This window comes from Cynocephalus volans, chromosome 8 (genome assembly GCF_027409185.1).
Source record: "Cynocephalus volans isolate mCynVol1 chromosome 8, mCynVol1.pri, whole genome shotgun sequence".
NCBI classification, from domain to species: Eukaryota; Metazoa; Chordata; class Mammalia; order Dermoptera; family Cynocephalidae; genus Cynocephalus; species Cynocephalus volans.
This window is the reverse complement of record NC_084467.1, coordinates 22,041,416-22,063,188: the sequence shown is the minus strand read 5'-3', so window position 1 is coordinate 22,063,188 and position 21,773 is coordinate 22,041,416. Positions and strand designations below refer to the sequence as shown.

Genomic DNA, 21,773 nt, shown 5'->3' with positions numbered 1-21,773 from the left:
ACTTTAAAAGAATAAATTTGTGTAAGATACTTTAAAAAAAAAAAGATACTTGTTATGGAAATATTTCTTCTCTTAAGACAGTTATCCTTAACCTTATATACTTCCCATGTATTAAAAAAATAATATCAACAACAAAAAGGTATGTCTTGAGTTCTGTATATCATTTCCTTAAAGGTGATTATATTCCAATGGTTCTCAAACTTTTAGCACACATAGCAATCGTGGAATGCCTGTTTGTAATGTAGAATTCTAGCCTCACCTTCAAAGATTATCATTCAGTAGACCTGATGTGGATGGGGAATCTGTATTTTCAAGAAGATAGCTAGGTGATTGTCATACATATGGGAAGCTGTCTATACTATTAGAAACTGCTCTAATCAATGAAGTGTCTCTTCTAATTTTTTGAATGTCCCACTCATCCCCAAGAAAAAGGCCTGTTCCCTAAAATCTTATACTTTACATATTTCAGGGCTAGGAAGTAAGTTGAGACTTCTTGCTCCCTCGAAATCATTCCTTTTTCTATTTTCCTTCAAAAACTTTAATTGCTTTGAAGTCTGTGTCTATACCTTCTCCTGTCTTTCCTTTTCACCTTAGACTGAAATCCCAGTCATTTCATTCTTTTAAAAGTAGATCCTCTCTGTTTTCTTTTCTATCCAGACTCTTAGCACTTTTGGTGATTTTAACATTCATGTAGATGACTTACCCAGTATGCATTACATCCCTCTTATCTTCATTTTCCTTCTTACTCAGCATAGATTCTCTGGTCTTTTATTATAGTTACTCTCTTACAAATATCTTCAGTAATTTTGCCTCTTGTACTCCTTGCTAAACCCCAATCCTAATTTAACCCAACTCTCCACCTTTTCCATAAGTACATACAAATAGTTAATCCTTGTTGGGTAAAATTATATAACTCACTGACTAGTTAAACCTTAGTCATAATCACAGGACCTCAAGTGAGCACTCAGCATGCTTGGACATCCTACAACATTTCCCTGATGAGTTTTTGCCTTTTAATATTTCATACCACCTCCTCTCCTCTCAAAATACCAATACTTACCTTTCCTTACTCTTAATTGATGATGACTTCTCAAATAAAAGCTATTGGACAGGAAACTCCCGTATCATCCCGCTAACACCACATCTTCAAGCCTACCTGTTTTTGTACCCATGTGTTTGTGCTTCCTTCTTGTCAGATTGGAAATAGTATTCTTGTTCCTGTCAAATGTAAGGCATTTTGTTTGTGCTCCAAATCCTGTCCTCTCTCACTTTCCCTAAGGACTTTGGTATTGTAGTTATCCTGCTACTACTCTTGCATCATCACATTCTTCTCTTCTTAATCCTTCTTGTCAGTAAAGAGACATATTTCGGTATCTACCATCTTAAAACACAAACAAAGGCCCCCCCTTTGGCTCCACATCTCCCACTAGTTATAGATTTTCTCTTTGTTCTGTGACACATCAGAAAAGAATTGCCCTCACTTGCTTTTTCACCTCTCATTCATTCTTCAGCCCTTGCAAATTTAGCTGTTTTCACTCTTCCAATGAAACTGCTCTTGTCAAGGTCATCAGTTACTTTCATGTTACCAATTCTAATAGACATTTCTCTCTCCTCATATTCTCTCACCAGTCTTCCTCCCACATTTCTTCTATGATGGCCCTTCTTCTACCAGAACTCTGAATGTTTGTGGGCCTCAGGGCTTGGTTCTAGGCTGCCATCTTTTCTCTTGATCCTCCCATCCACTGCATTACTTTAAATATCTTATACATTGTTGATGAATTCCAAATTTGTATTTCCAGTTTGAGTTCTCCCCTGGTTTCATTTGTGATACAGCTGCCTATTTGACATCTATACTTGAGGTCTGAAAGCAAAGTCATACTTAAAATCTCTGAAAAAGGGGTTTTAATTTCTTTAGCCCCCATTAAATCTGTTCTTTTCCCAAACTTGTCCATTTTAGGAAGTGGTATTACTATCCCTTCAGTTGCTCAAACTGAAAACCTAGAAATCATCGTATATTCCCCTCTTTTTCTCTTTCCCCATATCCAAATCTATCAGAATGTCATATTAATTTTACCTTCAGAATATATAAAAATTTATTTTTTATTTTTCAGTGTGTTTCAAGGTCTTTGCCTCATCCCCACTATTGCTGCTCTAGTCTAAGCCAGCATACTTACTTGACCTCCTGTTGAATAATAGCAGAGTATGTCTTGACTTTTTATAATCTTTTCAAGGTTTCTGTATACTGCCAACATTAAGGCTGGTTCATTCTCTTGAGAAGTAAATATTGGCATAAGTCTTTCAGGATGTTTTGTTGATCTCCTCCAGAATTAAATTGGAGGGGGATAAGGGTTTGGGTTTTTTAAAGTACCTGTCAGCAGAGAAGGAATCGTCATGCAGAATTTGAGTGAATTTACCTTACATTTTATGTGATAGATGGTAAGAACTTTAGATTGAGTTGAGATCTCCTTCATTTTTGTCAAAATGATTGTAAATGAATGTGATCTTCAAGTTTCCAATAATTATTTTTAAAGACCTTGAACAATGGCATTGGACAAGATCTTCTATGATAAACTCACAGGTGTTGCTTTGTCTTACTCTTGGGCATGAATTGGCCCCTCATTGACTCTTGACCAGTGTTCCCATTTTGGGTCAGGCTCTCTTTTAGGGAACCTAGGTAGATGTAAAGTTAGATGGTTCACCTTCAGTTCTATTCAGTTCCTATTCACAGTATTCAGATGAAATCATGGGGGTCAAGAGGATACTAGCTGGAAGTCCCTTTACTTGATGGTTTGTCAGAGCATCACATCAGTTACTCAGGTCTGATTCTGCTTTGCTAGACTTAAAGTATTCACTACAAAGAGGAAAAAATAGTAGTATAAAAGCATACTTGTATCTGTTTTGCTGCTGATTATACACAGCAGTAGCAATGGTTTACTAATAAGAATGGGTGCTTCCCCCAAGTTTGTCTTCCTATAAGTAATTTTCATGGCCTATTACTCAGAATAGAGTGAGCACCCAGAGAATGAATAAGCTGAAGAAGCATAATGTGGTTCTTAGGTATGGATCTTGCTTTTTAAAGTTGCCTATTTATACAGCTGAGAGCTTAGGAGGCTGCTTCATCTATGGTTTTAGATCTGTGATGGGTGAAGATAGAGATCAGTCAGTAAAAAGCTTTCATATCCCCTACATTCTCCCCTCTTTTACTATCTCTGAAAGTCTATAAACAGGTCTGTAAACATAAAAGTGAGGTGTTTTCTACTATATACTCTTTCTAACTTTTGGATAGCTAAGCTTTGTTATTTTAATTTGAAAGACTGTATGGTGAGATATGCAATTTTCCCATTTTATTTTTGAAATGTTCTAACTTTTTTACCTGGTATTATCTTTCAGTTATGACATGCACCGATTACATCCCTCGCTCATCCAATGATTATACCTCACAAATGTATTCTGCAAAGTAAGTTGAATAATTATGTCTAACATATATGTTTTTTCTCTAGGTTCATTGCAAAATTTAATTTGATATTTAGCTTATTTTCACCTCCCTTGTTCTCTCTATGCTTACTCCAATTTTTTATTCTCTCTAAATATAGTTTATGTAGCATTGTTTTAAAAAGTAGATGGTTTCCTGAAATAGATCACAGTTACACAGGAGCTAACTGTAAATGAGTAGGCACTGAAAATGTAAAATAGTTTTAGTGATCAAAACATATCACTGATTGACCTCTGATCATTCTCTCCTTCCTCTACCGTAACAGACAGGTCAATAAAAAACGTCGACTCTAGATAGGGACTTCTCAACCTAATCTGTTTAGTTTCTTGTTTGAGTAATGTCCTCAGAGTAGAACTGGACTTGAAGTTAGACAGGTTTGATTGGTTGAAGTCACTAAGAGGTAATGTTTTGGGTCTTCATGGGATAAAATCTGCATTTAAGATCAATCAGATTACTCATCTTCAGGATGGGTAGGTTCAAAACAGTGTGTATACCAGGCTACCAATTGCGTGCTAATAAAGAGTAGACCCGTACATACATAGACAAATACAAGTGTGCCTGTTAAACCAGGATATATTCTTAGGTGCTTATTGGTGCAAGAAACATAAAGAAATTAGTAACAGACGTGAAAGATGTCTATGGGGCTGTTATGAAAAGGAAATGCATTTTTTTTCTTTGTTACATTCGTTTGTACTGTGTGAATTTTGCATTAGCTAAAAAATGAAATAATTAAAAAGTCAATTCAGTTATCTAAATTTTAATCTGTTATTAAAACTAGTGGTGTGTGGTATTAACACTGATGGTGACCAGTCATTTTCATGTGGTTTTCTTCTTTCATGAAATGACTGAACCTATTCTCTGGGATCATTATGAAGAAATTAAATACTAAATATGGAAACATATTTGAGCTTGGAACTGTAAAATCAGTACATGAAAAAGGATGTTATGATCTTTGACGTATCTGGAGGTGAATCCATTTGAGGTCACTATGATTTTAAGTTATTCCCATTTGACGTGAGTAACAGCTGTAACCTGAACTATTTCCTGGACTCAGATCTGGCTAAGAAGAGTAGACATTTTCAAATTCAGTCTCTTAGAATCTTCTGAGAGGTGAATATGTTGCATATTCCAAATTCCATTTATTCAAAAGTATTTGCATACCTGCTACATTCAGGACACCTTATTAGCTATGACTTCTATGTTAGTTCAGACCACTTTAGCACTTTATCTGAACCATCGATTTATAATCATTTTTTAATTGGACTTCCATTTCCAGTTCCTCCTCCTTCTAGTCCATTTTACCAAGCAATGGTAAATTAATCTTTATTAAAGAATAGCTCTGATCTTGTCACTCTTTGCTCAACAAGTTCAGTGACTCCCAATTGTTTCAGATTTATCTGAACTGTGTTAGCCTGGCATTCAGGTCTTTCTTTCTCTCTCTCACTACTTCCCTTCTGTTAATATACTTCTCTTAATATGATTTATGCTTTTTGTAGGCTGAAGCCCTTGTTTTCCTTCCTCTGTACTTCTGCCTGGGCTATTCACTTGTTCTAGAACACCCTTTCTGTCTCATTTCTGCACATATCTGCTTAACTAATATATCATTTCTTTATAGCCTTCCTTTATTTTCCTCTTCACTCAAAGCTGAAAAAAAACTTTTTGCTTTCTAATAAACTCCCCACATATTGTTGTTATTACTTATATTGTTCATATAGCACTTTCTTGCATTATAAGTACAGCATAATTCACCAATTAAAATAGCTAGTATCTAAAAATGTGTAGTGCAATAGAGTGGATGAAACGACCAGGTCAGCTAGCCAGTGTAAAGTCCCAGGCGTTTCACCTCTGCATTAAAATCCCTAGCTAGCCCTAATGTGGTTGGCATCAACTAGTGGCAGTATGTTCTGACTTAAATGTCAGTGGAGAGACTGAGTCCTGTCTGGAACTTCTTGGATTTTATTAGTTATCTGGCTCCTGTTGGTAGACTTGATTTGAGGATAATGGGGCTCATCCGTACCCTCTGTTTTCTGATGTGGTTTCTTGCATTTTCTCTACTAGCCTTACCCTCTTTTCCAAGTCCCACTTTCCCTTTCAAAACTTTACTTTGGCCCACGGGGCTGGGTAGAGAATGAGAGCCGATTGCCAATTCTGTTCTATCTAATTTTCTGTTATTTTTAGGTTTTATTCTATATGTAGACAAGGCATAAACAAGTTTAATCAATCCTTGTATCTCATGTAGTGCTTTGAATATAGCACACCACAAATGTTTATAGAGTAGTAATTGGAACTTGGGAGTATGTTTGAAACTATTAAATTTTTCATAAAATTATTTCTTAGGTAGATAATAGAACCTGAAAAGGAAAAAAGGGTTCTACTTTCTGACCATAAGAGCCATTTTATGTGGAGGGTTATTTTCCTTGTTGCCGTTAGTGGTATTATCTATTTTACTTATTTTTCATTACTAAAATATATCACACATGAAAATTTTTGTTTTTGTGACTTTTTCTAGACCTTATGCACATATCCTCTCAGTTCCTGTTTCGGAAACTGCTTACCCTGGGCAGACTCAGTACCAGACACTACAGCAGTCTCAACCCTATGCTGTCTATCCTCAGGCAACCCAAACATACGGACTACCTCCTTTTGGTAAGTCATTCTATTGTAAACAGTTTCTAAGAATGTTGATTTTATTCCCTAGAAACTTCCATCTTTCCTCCAAAAGCAAGCATAGCTAATCAGGAAGCTAAAAGATGTGTCATTCTTTACAGAGCACTTACTCATTTACATGTATGGTAGAAGTTGGGTATGCAACTTTTCAACAGTATTTTTGATTCATGTAATATAAAAATTATAGTTTTTCAATACTCATTTGTTTATCCACCAAAAGTAAGCTGTTGAGTCTTGATTCTGAAGCTTGGAATCTTTAAGTGCTTGGAAAGCTCTTTGAGGAATTACTGTTGATTTGACGTACTTTATATATAACATGGTTCCGTGGTTAGGTAAGCATAATAAATATATTTTTAGGTGGACAATTTCTTGCTAAAACTAGGTGGTCTAAATATCTAGATAAAATATGTCTTATTGTTTATTGTGTGTGTGTGTGTGTTTTTGTTGTTGTTGTTTTGCCAGTTTCTCCCTCTCTTCCCTCCCTCAACCCCCATCTGAAACTGATCAAACTGACTTCTTGGCTGAACTGAGAAGTCATCTTAGAATGGGGGAAATCCCCAATTTTCTATAACCTTATCATGTGCATAGGGAGTTATTTTCATTGATTTTAGGTACCTTGGACATGAACTATATATTAGAATGATTTACCAGAAGTCAGTTTGTGGTACTTTGTGTACTTAAATCTGTGTTAATTTTTCTACACATGTGTAAATTGATAAATATATGCAGTGTGCTTTATTGCCCCTTCCCTGTTTTCCTAGAATGTTGTCAGAAAATTGAGAGAATACTGTATTATTTAAAAATATGCAATATGTTAATAAAATTATATCTCTGTAGACTTTAGGTATTAGAAAAACTTTCCAAACAGATTGCCACACAGATTCTGGAGGTATTAGTGTTGCCTGCTTTTGGTTTCTACATTCCTACTTCTACTAGTAGCTAGTCTTCTATGATAGTGACAGCTTTCTTACTTTTAGCATTCTTTGGCTCCTGATAACTGCTAGAAACAAAAACTGGAGATTATATTTAATAATAGTGGTAGTTGATAACTTCATGAGAGAAGGGGATCAGAAATTCTCTTGTTTCCTTATTTGTACATCCATGCCTCCATGCCTGTCAGTACTGCCAGTATACTAAAATCTTATATTTGACATATATTTACCAGCCAAGACTGAATAGTCCTTTTGAAAGGAGAACCCACTGTGAATATGTTTGTGTTTATTTCTTTTTGTGCATATTAAAGCTAATTTTCCAACAGCTGTCTAACAATGGGCTAACAGTTGTAAAGTAAATATTTGCACATTGTTTTTTTGATTTGAATCTATTATTAAATTTGATTTGAATTTATTATTTGCAAGCCCAAGTCCTTTATAACATTGTTGAACAGATGATCATTCCTGCTGTTTAATATTAAATAAAATTCCTATTATATCTCTGAACTTAATTTTTGCAATACTTAACATAATGCCATGTACAAATAGATTCTAGATATTATGGTGTGATATTATTATGATCACTGCATTTCCCTTGTATTGAGAAAGAAAGAAAATTCTGTAAATAGATCTCTGTTGAAAACTTGGAAGAATAGTGTTTATATGTGAAGAAATATTGGTAAGAACAACCTCCCTTAATATATATTTGGGGGCAGGTGAGACTTGTGTTTCATAAATTATTCTATGAATACTTGAGAGAGAAAGAGATGATCGTTAGCTTAATTTGACTTTAAGTAATGTTCATACAGACTTACTGGAGAGAGAAATTAGGTTGGGTAATGTGAATAATAAATATGTTTGTTTTCTCAATTTACTAGGGAAATTATAAGAGATGTTTGTGATATTTTTTAAAGCAACTGTATTTTTAAAAGGCATTTTCTTGTGTGTTTTAACACATGGCTTTTTTGGTTATGTGTTCACTTAAATATGAGAAAAGTTTTTATATTGATTTCTTCCATATTTCATATTTCATATTGGTTTCTTTCTTTTGAAACCAATATTTTGGTACATTTTGTTATCTTAGTACTACATATTTTCAAATTAGCTAGTCTTTTATTTTATTTCAGATGTAAATAGGGCTTCGGAAAATCTCATTATAATATATTTATTGAGTGCTTAGTATACCAAGCAATATGCTTGGAATAAATTCTTCACACTTTATATTAGTCTTGTTTAATCCTCAGAATACTCCTGAGAGGTAAGTAGTAGCATTATCCCTTTTTATAGATGAGGAAGCTGAGGCTTAGTTAAATCACTAGCCTGAAGTCATAAAATTAGTAAATGCCTGGGATTAGAATTTGACCCAGGTCTCTTGAATTCTGGAGGTGCTCATAAATTTAGGTCTGTATGAAAAAGTTGGTCTTAGAGTTGTATTTGAAATTAAAAAGCTTCCTCCTCTTGAAGGAAAAAGACTAGAAGAAACTTAGGAAGGCTATATTATGAGTAATCTTTAAAAGTAAAGAAATACTGGTCATATTCTTTCCAGAGCTGTGTAGAAATGGGATGGGATGGGAGAAAGAGGATTAGAGGTTTAACTTCTAAAGATCTGAAGTGATGTGTGATCACTGAAGGAGTATCTGTGAGGAAAAGGGTACTCGTTATTTTTAGGGGTTCATAAAATATGTCTTTAGCTGCCACTGTTCTGATTTCTTTATAAAGAACTTAAATGTGAGATGGAGGATTTGGTGATATGTATTAAGAGCCTTAAGGATGTTCATTTCATTTCTCTCAGTAATTTCACCTCTGGGAATTTATCCTATGAAACTAATTAGAGATACCCACAAAAATTTACTAACCAAGATATTCATTGCAGCATTCAGCATTATTTATAATAAGCAAAACACTGGAAACAACCTACATATTGAATAGTTAGGTATGTGTTCAATTGCAGTGCATCCATAGAATGGAAAACTGTGTAGCCATTATAAATCATATTCTTAAATATTTAAGTTTTTTAGTAAGCAGTGTATTATTAATTGAAAAAAGCAGTATATAAAACTGAAACACAATATAATAACAACTTACTATTTTTTAAAATATGTGCATAGAGAATAGGAAGAAAATAATGTGGATTTTAACAGTATAGGCACTAAGTTTGATGTCAGTTACCATGCAGCTCTGCAAAGCAAGGACACAGTTCCAATAAGCACAGGTTTCAGTTAACACATTCAAATATAAAAGTGAGAACTGTCTGTATTTTTTTTTCTGTGTAATGAGACTATGTGATTTTTTTTCTTTACACTTTATATATTTTCCTAATTTTCTATAGTGTACATCTTTTATAATCAGGAAAAGAACTCATTAAATTACATAGTATTTATAACAGTTCATCCAAGTGAATCAACAAACCAAGATATTCTTTCATGTGCTTTTTTTCTGGCATTGGTGAGTACTTTGATTCCTAACCAAACTAATCTGTAAAGATCTACTACTGTGATATGTGTTACTATAAACTGAACTGATCAGATTAGTTTGGTTAGTGACTAACCAATAGTGAAGTATTTTTTCTAAGAAACTGGTAGAGTTTGTGATAAGACCCCACTGTGGGGCAGTAGGAGGATGGCACTCAAGGACGTACTTCCTTTCCCATTGTTAGGCTGACAGTTGCTCCATAGGAGGCTTTTGGTGCTTAAAAGTACCTGAGAAGCTTTGTAGTTGTAGGCATAGAGCAGTGGACTACAAGCCAGGGTACCAAGGTTTGGATTCCTTGTTTGCTATGGGCAAACAGAGAAATCATTTGGTTGTGCTACCTGTTATCTGGAATTCATGTTGTTTTAGTCTGTTTCCTGTTGCTTATAACAGAATAGCTGAAACTGGGTAATTTATAAAGAAATATAATTTATTTCTTACAGTTTTGGATGCTGAGAAGTCCAAAGTCCAGGGAACACATCTGGTGAGGGCCTTGATCTTGGTGATGACTCTCTACAGTGACACAGGATATCATGTGGCAAATGGCTGAGCAAGAAAGAGCTAGCTTCTCACTAGTTCTCCTAATAAGCCATCCTAACCACAGCCGTGACCACCCATTAAGCCATCAATGGATTAATCTATTCATGAGGCTACCGTCCTCACAATCTAATCACCTTTTAAAGGCCCCAACTTTCAATTACTGTAATAGGATTTCCCACCTTTAACACTGTTATAGTGTGGATTAAGTTTCTAGTACATAAACCTTTGGGGCACGTGTTTAACCTGTAGCACATTCCTGAAGAGTAGGGCTACAGTGATGCTGGAGGCAGTGTCTATATTGTTTTTTATTCCTCTATTCCTCATAAAATAATTATATATTAAAATCTACTTTGTGTTTCTGAAGACATTCAAACTAGCTCTTCTCCTGTTTATTTTGAACATTTGTGTCCTAATTTTTGACTTTAGAAAAGGGACCAGTTTATAGACACGTTACAGTTTGAAACTTTAAAAAAACAACTAAATAATAACACAAGCAAAACTTCTCAGTTGATACTATTATTATTAATAAGGTATTTTTTAGTACAGTGTAATAATGGATGTGCTTACAAATCTAACACTTCAGGGTCAAAATCTATTTGGAAAAAGAGGTCACGTTAATTCTAATAAATCGGAAGTTATTGTGATGAAACGACAATTTGTTTATCAAAAAATGTGTATATAACCACCAAGAAACATAGCACTGTTATTCACATTTCATATTGTAAATGTTTAAAAAATAACATTCTCAAATATTTTTATTGTTGAAAATCAAATATAGCAAGGACCTTAGCTCTGGCTAACCTGGACAAGACATATTTAAATGATCGTGAACTAAGCCCGGGGGTAGGGGAGCAACTCTCTGATTCATGCAGGAGATGTTAATATTCCTCTCTCTCCTCAAATAAGTATTTCATGTGATTAATAGATGAGAAAAGATATGACATTTTCTTTTAGGGGCAAAACAATTACTATGTCCAATTTGTCAACCTTTTAAGATTTTTCACATCTCCCTTTATGTTCTTAAATTTACTTACCAACCAATTTGACAAATCTGAGTTGCACTGAAGTATCTCAGTGCCCTGGTAAAGCAGAGGCCCTCGTGGTCAAAGTATGATATTTTTTATTGTATATTTTGAATGACTATAAATTCTCTATCAGATTAGGAATAAATGAAGTTAGTTAATCTTGTATTTGAAGCCATGGCTAACCTTAGTGTTGATTTCATACATGGAATGTGTTTGATTGATGAGAATTATTAGACCTAATGATCAGCTTCAACTACACTGATTCAGTAACTGTGGCTATTTCACACAGTTGAAAACCAGGTATTAAGTTTTTACAAGAATAGGCTTTTACATAGGCAAAATTATCACCAAACTATACACTCAGGAGTATTTTGCTCATAAAGGATATCCTTAGGCTCTCAAACAGAAGCAAAGCTTTTTTTATGGTTTCTTAATTTATTGCAAAATTAAAAGGGAGGTGTAGCCAGATTGTCAAGAAGTGACAGATCACAAAGAAAAAACCAAGTGATATAGGAACCTAAAATTCATAGGACTGTAATTGAGTTCTGTTTAGTACTAAGCAAATGTCTTCACACATCACAGTAGTCTCTATAGGTGTCTGTAGTATATATAGCACAACACAGTGTGGATCTTTTTAACAATAATTTTGAGAAAATCTAAAAGTATGTTCACTGTTTTTTCTCTGCTAAGAGGATAGGAAAGGATATAAATATATTTTAGAAAGATTTCCACTCAGGAGCATTTTGATTAAAATAAAAGTGAACAGCCATGAATGTCTACAATATGAGATAGATTTATATGTTCTGACACAGAAAGATGTCTCTCAGAGGTATTATATGGAGAAACAAATTATAAATAGTAAGTATAACATGATCCTATTTGTATTAAAAAGAAGGATAAGATTAGTAAATGTGTAGAAGAAATTGGTTGACTCCTCTGCCAACTTTTAATAGTGGTTGTGTGGATGATGGGATTATATGACTTTATTTTTCTAAGTTACATATATCTGTAACGTTTTTAATTTATAAAAATAAACAGGTATGTTTTTCCTAATCAGAAGAAACAAAGGTAACAAAATAATCAGCTTAAGAAGGCAGAGAAGTATTTAATATATTTTAGAAAAAACTGTTGCTTATTTAATGGGTTAAGGGTATTTTAAATTTATGTGGAATGTCTCCCACCTTGACAAGTTGGATGAATGATGTAGCACTATACATGAACATCAGACACTGTGACAGATATTCTAGTTGGGTGTCAGTAGCTCTTTTTCTGAACCCTGGTCAATTTCCCCCAACCGTTGAAATGAAATTATATACATATCACTATTGGGGTTTTTGGCAAGATTTTTGTTTCTGTGGCCCCATTCCCTAATTGTGTAAAGTGTATTTGCTTGTGGTATATTACAAGTGGGAGAATCAATAATTTTTTCTTACAAGGAAATTGATTTTTGTTTTAAGATTTAGATTTTAAACCTACTGGCTGATATTTGAAAGCATAAACATGCTCCTCAGTCCCAGTGTATTGTTTGTAATTGGTCCAATTTATCTGATTCAGGTGCATTGTGGCCAGGTATGAAACCTGAAAGTGGTTTAATTCAGACTCCATCTCCAAGTCAACACAGTGTTCTTACCTGCACTACAGGGTTAACCACAAGCCAGTCAAGCTCAGCACATTATTCTTATCCCATTCAAGGTAAATAGGCATGGTTCTGTGTGTGTTTTTAAATTATTATTATTATTGTTTTTTGTTTTTAATCTACCTGTATCTCCAAACAAATTGGGTAATACAGGAATTCTGTCTTCTAAAATAGAAAGGAGTGATACTTGGCATTTGTGCATGCTTTTTATATTAGGCAAACCAGAGCTGAGGAGTTTTGGTTTATAAATAAGTAGTTTAGCCTTTGATTGTGAACTGCTTAATAGAGTTGAAGCCTTCCCTTTTGAGTGTCGGTATCCAGAAAACCTCTCTAATTTTGCTCTAGTCTGTTGTCAGTAGCATTTTGTCCTGTGAATGAGCAGAAGACTTCATGGGTTAGAATTTTGCTGACTTCTTTTATGTGAATTGTCCCAGTGGTATGTGAGATATGTGCTGCTTTTCTGCTGTGGCTTTGTCACATCTACACCCCATTTACTACTATTGCTTTTTTTTTTTGGCAGTTGGCTGGTACAGGGATCGAACCCTGGACCTTGGTGTTATCAGCACCGTACTCTAACCAACTGAGCTAACTGGCCAGCTCCAATTTACTTCTTTCTTTTCTTTTCTTTTTTCTTTTTTTTTTCTTTAATTTTATTTTGTCAATATACAATGTGGTTGATTATTGTGGCCCATTACCGAAACCTCCTTCCCTCCTCCCTCTCCCCCCTCCCCCCCAACAATGTCCTTTCTGTTCGCTTGTTGTATCAACTTCAAGGAATTGTAATTGTTATGTCTTCCTCCACCCCACCCCACCCCCGGTTTTTTTTTTTTTTTTTTTTTTTGTGTGTGTGTGTGTGTGTGTGTGAATTTATTTATTTACTTTTAGCTCCCACCAATAAGTGAGAACATGTGGTATTTCTCTTTCTGTGCCTGACTTATTTCACTTAATATAATTCTCTCTAGGTCCATCCATGTCGTTGCAAAGGTAGTATTTCATTCTTTTTATAGCCAAGTAGTATTCCATTGTGTAGATATACCACATTTTCTGTATCCACTCATCTGATGATGGACATTTGGGCTGGTTCCAACTCTTGGCTATTGTAAAGAGTGCTGCAATGAACATTGGGGAACAGTTATACCTTTGACTTGATGATTTCCATTCCTCTGGGTATATTCCCAGCAGTGGAATAGCTGGGTCATATGGTAGATCTATCTGCAATTGTTTGAGGAACCTCCATACCATTTTCCATAGAGGCTGCACCATTTTACAGTCCCACCAACAATGTATGAGAGTTCCTTTTCCTCCGCAACCTCGCCAGCATTTATCATTCAGAGTCTTTTGGATTTTAGCCATCATAACTGGGGTGAGATGGTATCTCAGTGTGGTTTTGATTTGCATTTCCCGAATGCTGAGTGATGTTGAGCATTTTTTTCATATGTCTCTTGGCCATTTAATATCTTCCTTAGAGAAATGCCTACTTAGCTCTTTTGCCCATTTTTTAATTGGGTTGCTTGTTTTTTTCTTGTAAAGTTGTTTGAGTTCCTTGTATATTCTGGATATTAATCCTTTGTCAGATGTATATTTTGCAAATATTTTCTCCCACTCTGTTGGTTGTCTTTTAACTCTGTTAATTGTTTCTTTTGCTGTGCAGAAGCTCTTTAGTTTGATATAATCCCATTTGTTTATTTTTCCTCTGGTTGCCCGTGGTTTTGGGGCCATATTCATGAAGTCTGTGTCCAGTCCTACTTCCTGAAGTGTTTCTCCTATGTTTTCTTTAAGAAGTTTTATTGTTTCAGGGTGTATATTTAATTCTTTAATCCATTTTGAGTTGACTTTAGTGTATGGTGAAAGGTATGGGTCTAGTTTCATTCTCCTGCATATTGATATCCAGTTCTCCGAGCACCATTTGCTAAAGAGGCAGTCTCTTCCCCAGTGTATAGGCTTGGTGCCTTTGTCAAAGATCAGATGGCTGTAGGTGTGTGGGCTGATTTCTGGATTCTCTATTCTATTCCATTGATCAGTGTGTCTGTTTTTATGCCAGTACCATGCTGTTTTGGTTATTATAGCGTTGTAGTATAGTTTAATGTCAGGTAGTGTTATGCCTCCAGCTTTATTTTTTTTGCTCAGCGTTGCTTTGGCTATGCATGGTCTTTTGTTATTCCATATAAATGTCTGGATAGTTCTTTCCATTTCTGAGAAAAATGTCATTGGGATTTTGATGGGGATTGAATTGAATTTGTATGTCACTTTGGCTAGTATGGACATTTTCACTATGTTGATTCTTCTAATCCAAGAGCATCGGATATCTTTCCATCTTCTTGTATCCTCTCTAATTTCTCTCAGCAGTGGTTTGTAGTTCTCATTATAGTGATTTTTCACATCCTTGGTTAACTCAATTCCTAAGTATTTTATTTTTTTGGTGGCTATTGTAAATGGGCAAGCTTTCTTGATTTCTCTTTCTGCATGTTCACTATTGGAGAATAGAAATGCTACTGATTTTTGTGTGTTCATTTTGTATCCTGCTACTGTGCTGAAATCATTTATCAACTCCAAGAGTTTTTTTGCAGAGGCTTTAGGCTGTTCGATATATAGGATCATGTCATCAGCAAACAGGGACAGTTTGACTTCATCTTTTCCAATCTGGATGCCCTTTATTTCCTTCTCTTCTCTGATTGCTCTGGCTAGTACTTCCAACACTATGTTGAATAGGAGTGGTGAGAGTGGGCATCCTTGTCTAGTTCCTGTTCTTAAAGGAAGAGCTTTCAGCTTTTCCCCATTCAGGATGATATTGGCAGTAGGTTTATCATATATGGCTTTAATTATGTTGAGATACTTTCTATCTGTACCTAACTTATAGAGGGTCTTTATCATGAATGAATGTTGAATTTTATCAAATGCTTTTTCAGCATCTATAGATGATCATATGGTCCTGGTGTTTGATTTTATTAATATGGTGTATCACATTTATTGATTTGCGTATGTTGAACCAACCTTGCATCCCTGGGTTGAGTCCCACTTGATCGTGGTGAATAATTTTACGTATGTGTTGCTGTATTCTGTTTGCTAGTTTTTTAGTGAGGATTTTGGCATCTATATTCATCAAGGATATCGGCCTGTAGTTTTCTTTTTTGGTTATATCTTTATCTGGTTTTGGTATCAGGATGATGTTTGCTTCATAGAATGAGTTTGGGAGATTTGCGTCTGTTTCAATCTTTTGGAATAGTTTGTAAAGAATCATTGTCAATTCCTCTTTGAATGTTTGGTAAAATTCTGCTGTGAATATGTCTGGTCCTGGGCTTTCCTTTGTTGGGAGTCTTCTGGTTACAGCTTCAATCTCCTTTATTGTTATTGGTCTGTTCAGATTTTCTGTGTCTTCATGGCTCAGTTTTGGGAGCTTGTGTGTGTCCAGAAATTTATCAATTTCCTCCAGATTTTCAAATTTGTTGGCGTATAGTTGTTTATAGTAGTCTCGAATGATTCCTTGTATTTCAGGTGAATCAGTTGTAATGTCACCTTTTTTATTTCTAATTTTTGTTATTTGAATCTTCTCTCTTTTTTTTTTTGTTAGCCATGCTAATGGTTTGTCTATTTTATTTATCTTTTCAAAAAACCAACTTTTTGATTCATTGATCTTTTGTATTGTTTTTTGGGTTTCAATTTCATTCAGTTCTGCTCTGATCTTAATGATTTCTTTCCGTCTGCTAACTTTAGGTTTGGATTGTTCTTGTTTTTCTAGTTCTTTAAGGTGAAGTGTTAGGTTGTTCACTAGCCATCTTTCCATTCTTCTGAGGTGAGCATTTAATGCAATAAATTTCCCCCTTAGTACTGCTTTTGCAGTATCCCACAGGTTTTGGTGTGATGTATCATTATTTTCATTAGTTTCAATAAATTTTTTGATTTCCTGCTTGATTTCTTCTTGAACCCAATATGTCATTAAGTAGAATGCTGTTTAATTTCCATGTGTTTGTATAGTTTCCAGAATTTCATTTGTTATTGATTTCTAATTTTAATCCATTGTGGTCTGAGAAAATACATGGGATAATTCCAATTTTTTTGAATTTGTTGAGACTTGATTTGTGACCTAATATGGGATCTATCCTGGAGAATGATCCACGTGCTGATGAGAAGAATGAATATTCTGAGGTTGTTGGATGGAATGTTCTGTAGATATCTGCCAAGTCCAATTGGTCTAGAGTATTGTTTAGATCTTGTGTTTCTCTGCTGATTCTTTGCCTAGATGATCTGTCCAATATTGACAGTGGGGTGTTCAGGTCCCCTGCTATTATGGTATTAGTGTCTATTTCCTTCTTTAGGTCTAATAGAGTTTGTTTTATAAATCTGGCTGCTCCAACATTGGGTGAGTATATATTTATGATTGTTATGTCTTCTTGATGGATCAATCCTTTTATCATTATGTAGTGTCCCTCATTGTCTCTTTTTATGGTTTTTAGTTTAAAATCTATTTTGTCAGATATAAGAATAGCTACTCCAGCTCGTTTTTCTTTTCTGTTTGCATGGTAAATCTTTTTCCATCCTTTCACTCTTATTATGGATGAGGTGGGTCTCTTGAAGGCAGCATATAGTTGGTTCCTCCTTTTTAACCCAGTCAGCCAGTCTGTGTCTTTTGATTGGGGAATTTAAGTCTTTTACATTAAGAGTTGTTATTGAAAAGTGTTGATTTATTCTTAGCATTTTATTGATTATTGTTTGGTTGTCTTAGGTGTCTTTTGTTCCTTTCTTTCTGATTTACTGTTTGTTTTCTGTATTTGTTGGTTCCTTGGGTTGTAGGTAGCATTTTTGTTTGTTTTCTCTTCATGAATGCCATTTTTATTATACTAGTAGGTTTTGATTTTTCTTGGGTTTTTATGGCAGTGGTAGTTATTTTTCAGGAGCCAAATCCAGTACTCCCTTGAGAATTTCTTGAAGGGTGGTTGTGTGGTGGTGAACTCCCGCAGGTTTTGTTTGTCTGAGAAATACACTATTTGCCCTTCATTTCGGAAGGATAGCCTTGCAGGGTAGAGTTTCTTGGCTGGCAATCTCTGTTTTTTAGTATTTTGAATATATCATCCCATTCCTTTCTGGCTTTTAGGGTTTGTGATGAAAAGTCTGATGTTAGTCTGATTGGGGCTCCCTTATAGGTGATTTGATGCTTCTCTCTTGCAGCTTTTAAGATTCTCTCTTTGTCTTTGAGTTTTGCCAATTTGACTATAACATGTCTTGGAGAAGACCTTTTTGGGTTGAATACGTTTGGAGATTGTTGAGCTTCCTGGATCTGAAGATCTGTGATATTTCCTATACCTGGGAAGTTTCCTGCCACTATTTTGTTGAATATGTTTTCAATGCAATCTCCTTTTTCCTTCCCTTCTGGAATACCCACCCATGACTCGGGTATTTGAGCGCTTAAGGTTGTCTGATATCTCTCCCAGATTTTCTTCAATGCCTTTGATTCTTTTTTCTTTTTTTTTTTTTAAAAGATGACCAGTAAGGGGATCTTAACCCTTGACTTGGTGTTGTCAGCACCACGCTCAGCCAGTGAGCGAACTGGCCATCCCTATATGGGATCCGAACCCGGGGCCTTGGTGTTATCAGCACTGCACTCTCCCGAGTGAGCCACGGGCCGGCCCCTTCTTTTTTCTTTTTTTTATGTCTGCCTGTGTTATTTCAAACAGCCCATCTTCAAGTTCCGAGGTTCTCTCTTCAACTTCCGCAAGCCTGCTGGTTAAATTCTCCGTTGTGTTTTTTATTTCGCTGAATAAATTCTTCAGTTTGGCAAGTTCTGCTACATTTTTTTTCAGGGCATTGATTTCCTTGTACATTTCTTCTTTCAGGTCCTGTATACTTTTCCTTGTTTCGTCATGTTGTCTAGCTGAGTTTTCTTGTATCTCATTCAGTTTCCTTAGAATTATCACTCGAAATTCCTTGTGAGTCATTTCAAGGGCTTCTTGTCCTATAGGATCTAGAGCTTGAGAGTTATTACCCTTTGGTGGTGTACTTTCTTGATTTTTCGTATTTCTGGTATCTCTTCTTTGATGTTTATTCATTGTGGCAGGGGGTTTCATAGTCCACAGGTTTGACACTGTTGTCTGACTAAGATGTTGCTGGGGTTGCCAATTTGGTATGGCTACCTCAGTGACTGCTCAGTTGGTCACTAGTGCCTTGCGTGTGTGGTTGCCTCGGGTCTTGGGCCTCTCCAGGGAGCCACCCCTCCGGTCAGCTTGGACCTGGTTGGGCTGCTGGGATACACAGAGGCACCGCAGAGCGTGTGGTCTCTGCAGAGCTTCCCCTTCCCCTGCTGGATGTCTCCCTGCTCCGTGCACGCTGGGCCGTGCTTGGGATGGAGTCGGGTGGCAGCGGTGAAGCCTATCTGCTGCTGGATCACACGGCGGCAGCCCCCCCACAGGGTATGTGGTCACTATGGAGTTTCCGCCTCCCCTGCTGGACGTCTCTCTGCTCCGTCTGCCCTGGGCCAGGCTGCTGGGTTGCGTGGTGGTGGTGTGGTCTCTGCGGAGCTTCTGCCTCCCCCGCTGGACGTCTCCCCGCTCCGTGTGCATTGGGCTGGGCTGCTGGATCCCGCGTCGGCGGTGTGGTCCCCATGGAGTTCCTGCCTCCCCTGCCAGACGTCACCCTGCTCTGTGCGCACTAGGCCGGGCTGGGAATGGAGCTGGGTGCCTGTGGTAAAGCCTACCTGTTGGATCATGCAGTGGCAGCCCCACAGGGTGTGTGTTTTCTGTGGAGCCTCCACCTCCTCTGCTGGACGTCTTCCCACTCCGTGCGCACTGGGCCGGGCTGGTAATGGAGCCGGGCGGCGGCAGAGAAGCCTATCTGCTGGATTGTGCGACGGCAGCTCCTCAGAGCATGTGGTCTCCGCGGAGCTTCTGCCTCCCCCGCTGGACGTCTCCCTGTTCCGTATGCACTTGATGTTATATTTTTATAGTTGTAAATCGGTTGATTTGTGGGAGAGAGTCACATTAGGGACCGTCTATTCCACAATCTTGACCGGAAGTTCTTGTCCAAGTTTTAAAACAAACTAAGCTTTGAATTCCTTGGGGCAGACCCCCGTCATAAATTCTGTGTTCCTGGTGCCCAGTAGGCACTCAACATTCAGTTTGCTGAACTGAATGAAATCCGAAAACAGGAGACCTAAGCCTAAAAGGCAGAGGCTCTTAATCTGAACTCCACGTTGGGGTTTAAGGAAGGGGAGTCCATGAAATCTCTGACCCTGGAAGTTTAAGATAGCCTGTGTCTGTAGTTCTGCCTGATCCCCAGTTTACTTCTTGGTGAGAGCATTTCTCTTGCTCAAAAAGTTTATTCTTGTTTCTATTTTTTGACATGAAAAGTATAGCATTAATGCTTAAACTCTAAACATCTTTGCCTTCCCAAGTTCTTCCTCTAAAAGGTTAAAATTGTGACAGTACTATTAGGAAAGAAGACAAAAAACTCAAAAGGCACTATGGAATTAATTGCTTATCCTTTCTTTTCTTTCTTTCTTTTTTTTTTTTTTTTAAGATGACTAGTAAGGGGATCTTAACTCTTGGCTGGTGTTGTCAGCACCATGCTCAATCAGTGAGCCAACCAGCCATCCCTATATGGGATCCGAACCTGTGGCCTTGGTGTTATCAGCACCACACTCTCCTGAGTGAGCCACGGGCCAGCCCCTAATTGCTTATCCTTTCAAACCCAGTGCAGGTAGTTTGTCATTGCTTCAGACTGGGAATTAGTGCCCATGTACCTGGCTTCTCATCTGCCTTCTTCTGATTTCTCCCAGCTTTTTAATTTATTCCTTATAAAATGGGTACTAGAGGGATGAGTATAAGACAGCAAAAATCTGTCTGAAGTATTAAGATATGAACTTTGGTGATGAAAAAAGTTTTTGATGTAGATTAGATTAAACAAAAGATTTTGATTTTCAGTTTTAACTTTTCATTTAAGTGATTGAGAACTTCTGCTTGGTCCAGTGGGAACAGAACTGGTCACTGTGTTCCTAAGAGCTGTAAGCTACTTTGTCTCCTATTATTTACTAAGTCTCCCCTTTTTAAACTTATTTTCCCTTCTCTCTTTGTCCCCTCCTCTTTCTTTTTTTCTAAAATGGAAACAAACCAGAAGGGAAAAGCTTGAATGTGTGACTTAGCCCATCTTCTCCACCACCCCCTTTCATTTTTATAAAATGTTTCTCTAAGTTGATAGGCCTTTTGGGTCCAGCCACATGCAAGTCTAGTAGTTAAGTCTCTCCTAAACAGGTATATCCCTGATGACTACATCTCGGTTGTGAAAGAAGAGTAAGGGTTCTCTTCTTTTATATTAATAATCCTCTACCAAGGTATAGAACGAGTACTCCTCTGTAGTTGTATCTTGAATTTGAGGAACTGATAGCTGTGTTTACTTCTCTCTCCATGTAAAAATCAAGAGGAAGCACCTCGTTGGGGTCTGTTAGGACCCATCACTTTAAAAGGGTCTTAAAAATATCCCTTAAAGTTCACTAAACCACTGTCCTTACTTGTTATCTATTAGAACATTTTTTTCTTTGGATCAGTTAACATGATATTTGTTTCCTCCATTTTGCTAATAAGGATAATTGCTGACAGTAATTACGCTCTTGGCATTGTTATAAGCAATGAATAGGTGTTACTCGTGTTTTCACAACTATCCAATGAGAGAAGTACTAATAACCCCATTTTACAGATGGGGAACCTGAGGCACAGAAAAGCTAAGTAACATCCAGAGTTATAAAGTTAGTAAATGATTAAGTCAGTATATAAGCTGACATTCTGACCCCAGAGCATGAGTGCAGTATTTATGATTCTCAGTATTAAAGTCATGGTATTAATATCAACTCTTCCATGTTTAAGGACCTATACTAACAAATATCCAAATTCATTTTTCTTCCCTTTTTTCCAATTAGCCTATTGGCCCATTTTATTGTTCATTATCATTTTGTCACGGGGTAGAAATTAAGGCAAAAGTTAACTATCAAGTTATCAATTTTTGCTATTCTGAAGAAAAAATTAGAGGAA

At 36.5% G+C, this 21,773-nt stretch overlaps 1 protein-coding gene across 5 annotated transcripts in view; it reads left to right on the top strand.

The window, feature by feature from the left end:
* The window catches only part of EYA3 (EYA transcriptional coactivator and phosphatase 3), a 98,991-nt gene that overhangs the window by 36,349 nt on the left and 40,869 nt on the right, over positions 1-21,773 (top strand). For 3 of the 5 annotated variants that reach the window (XM_063104438.1, XM_063104434.1, XM_063104435.1), the window contains exons 5-7: positions 3,391-3,457; positions 6,003-6,139; positions 12,681-12,818. In XM_063104438.1, the coding sequence (XP_062960508.1) occupies positions 3,391-3,457; positions 6,003-6,139; positions 12,681-12,818 (342 nt within the window). The remainder of the gene's footprint in view (positions 1-3,390; positions 3,458-6,002; positions 6,140-12,680; positions 12,819-21,773) is intronic. The other 2 variants (XM_063104436.1, XM_063104437.1) reach the window with 1 other exon arrangement.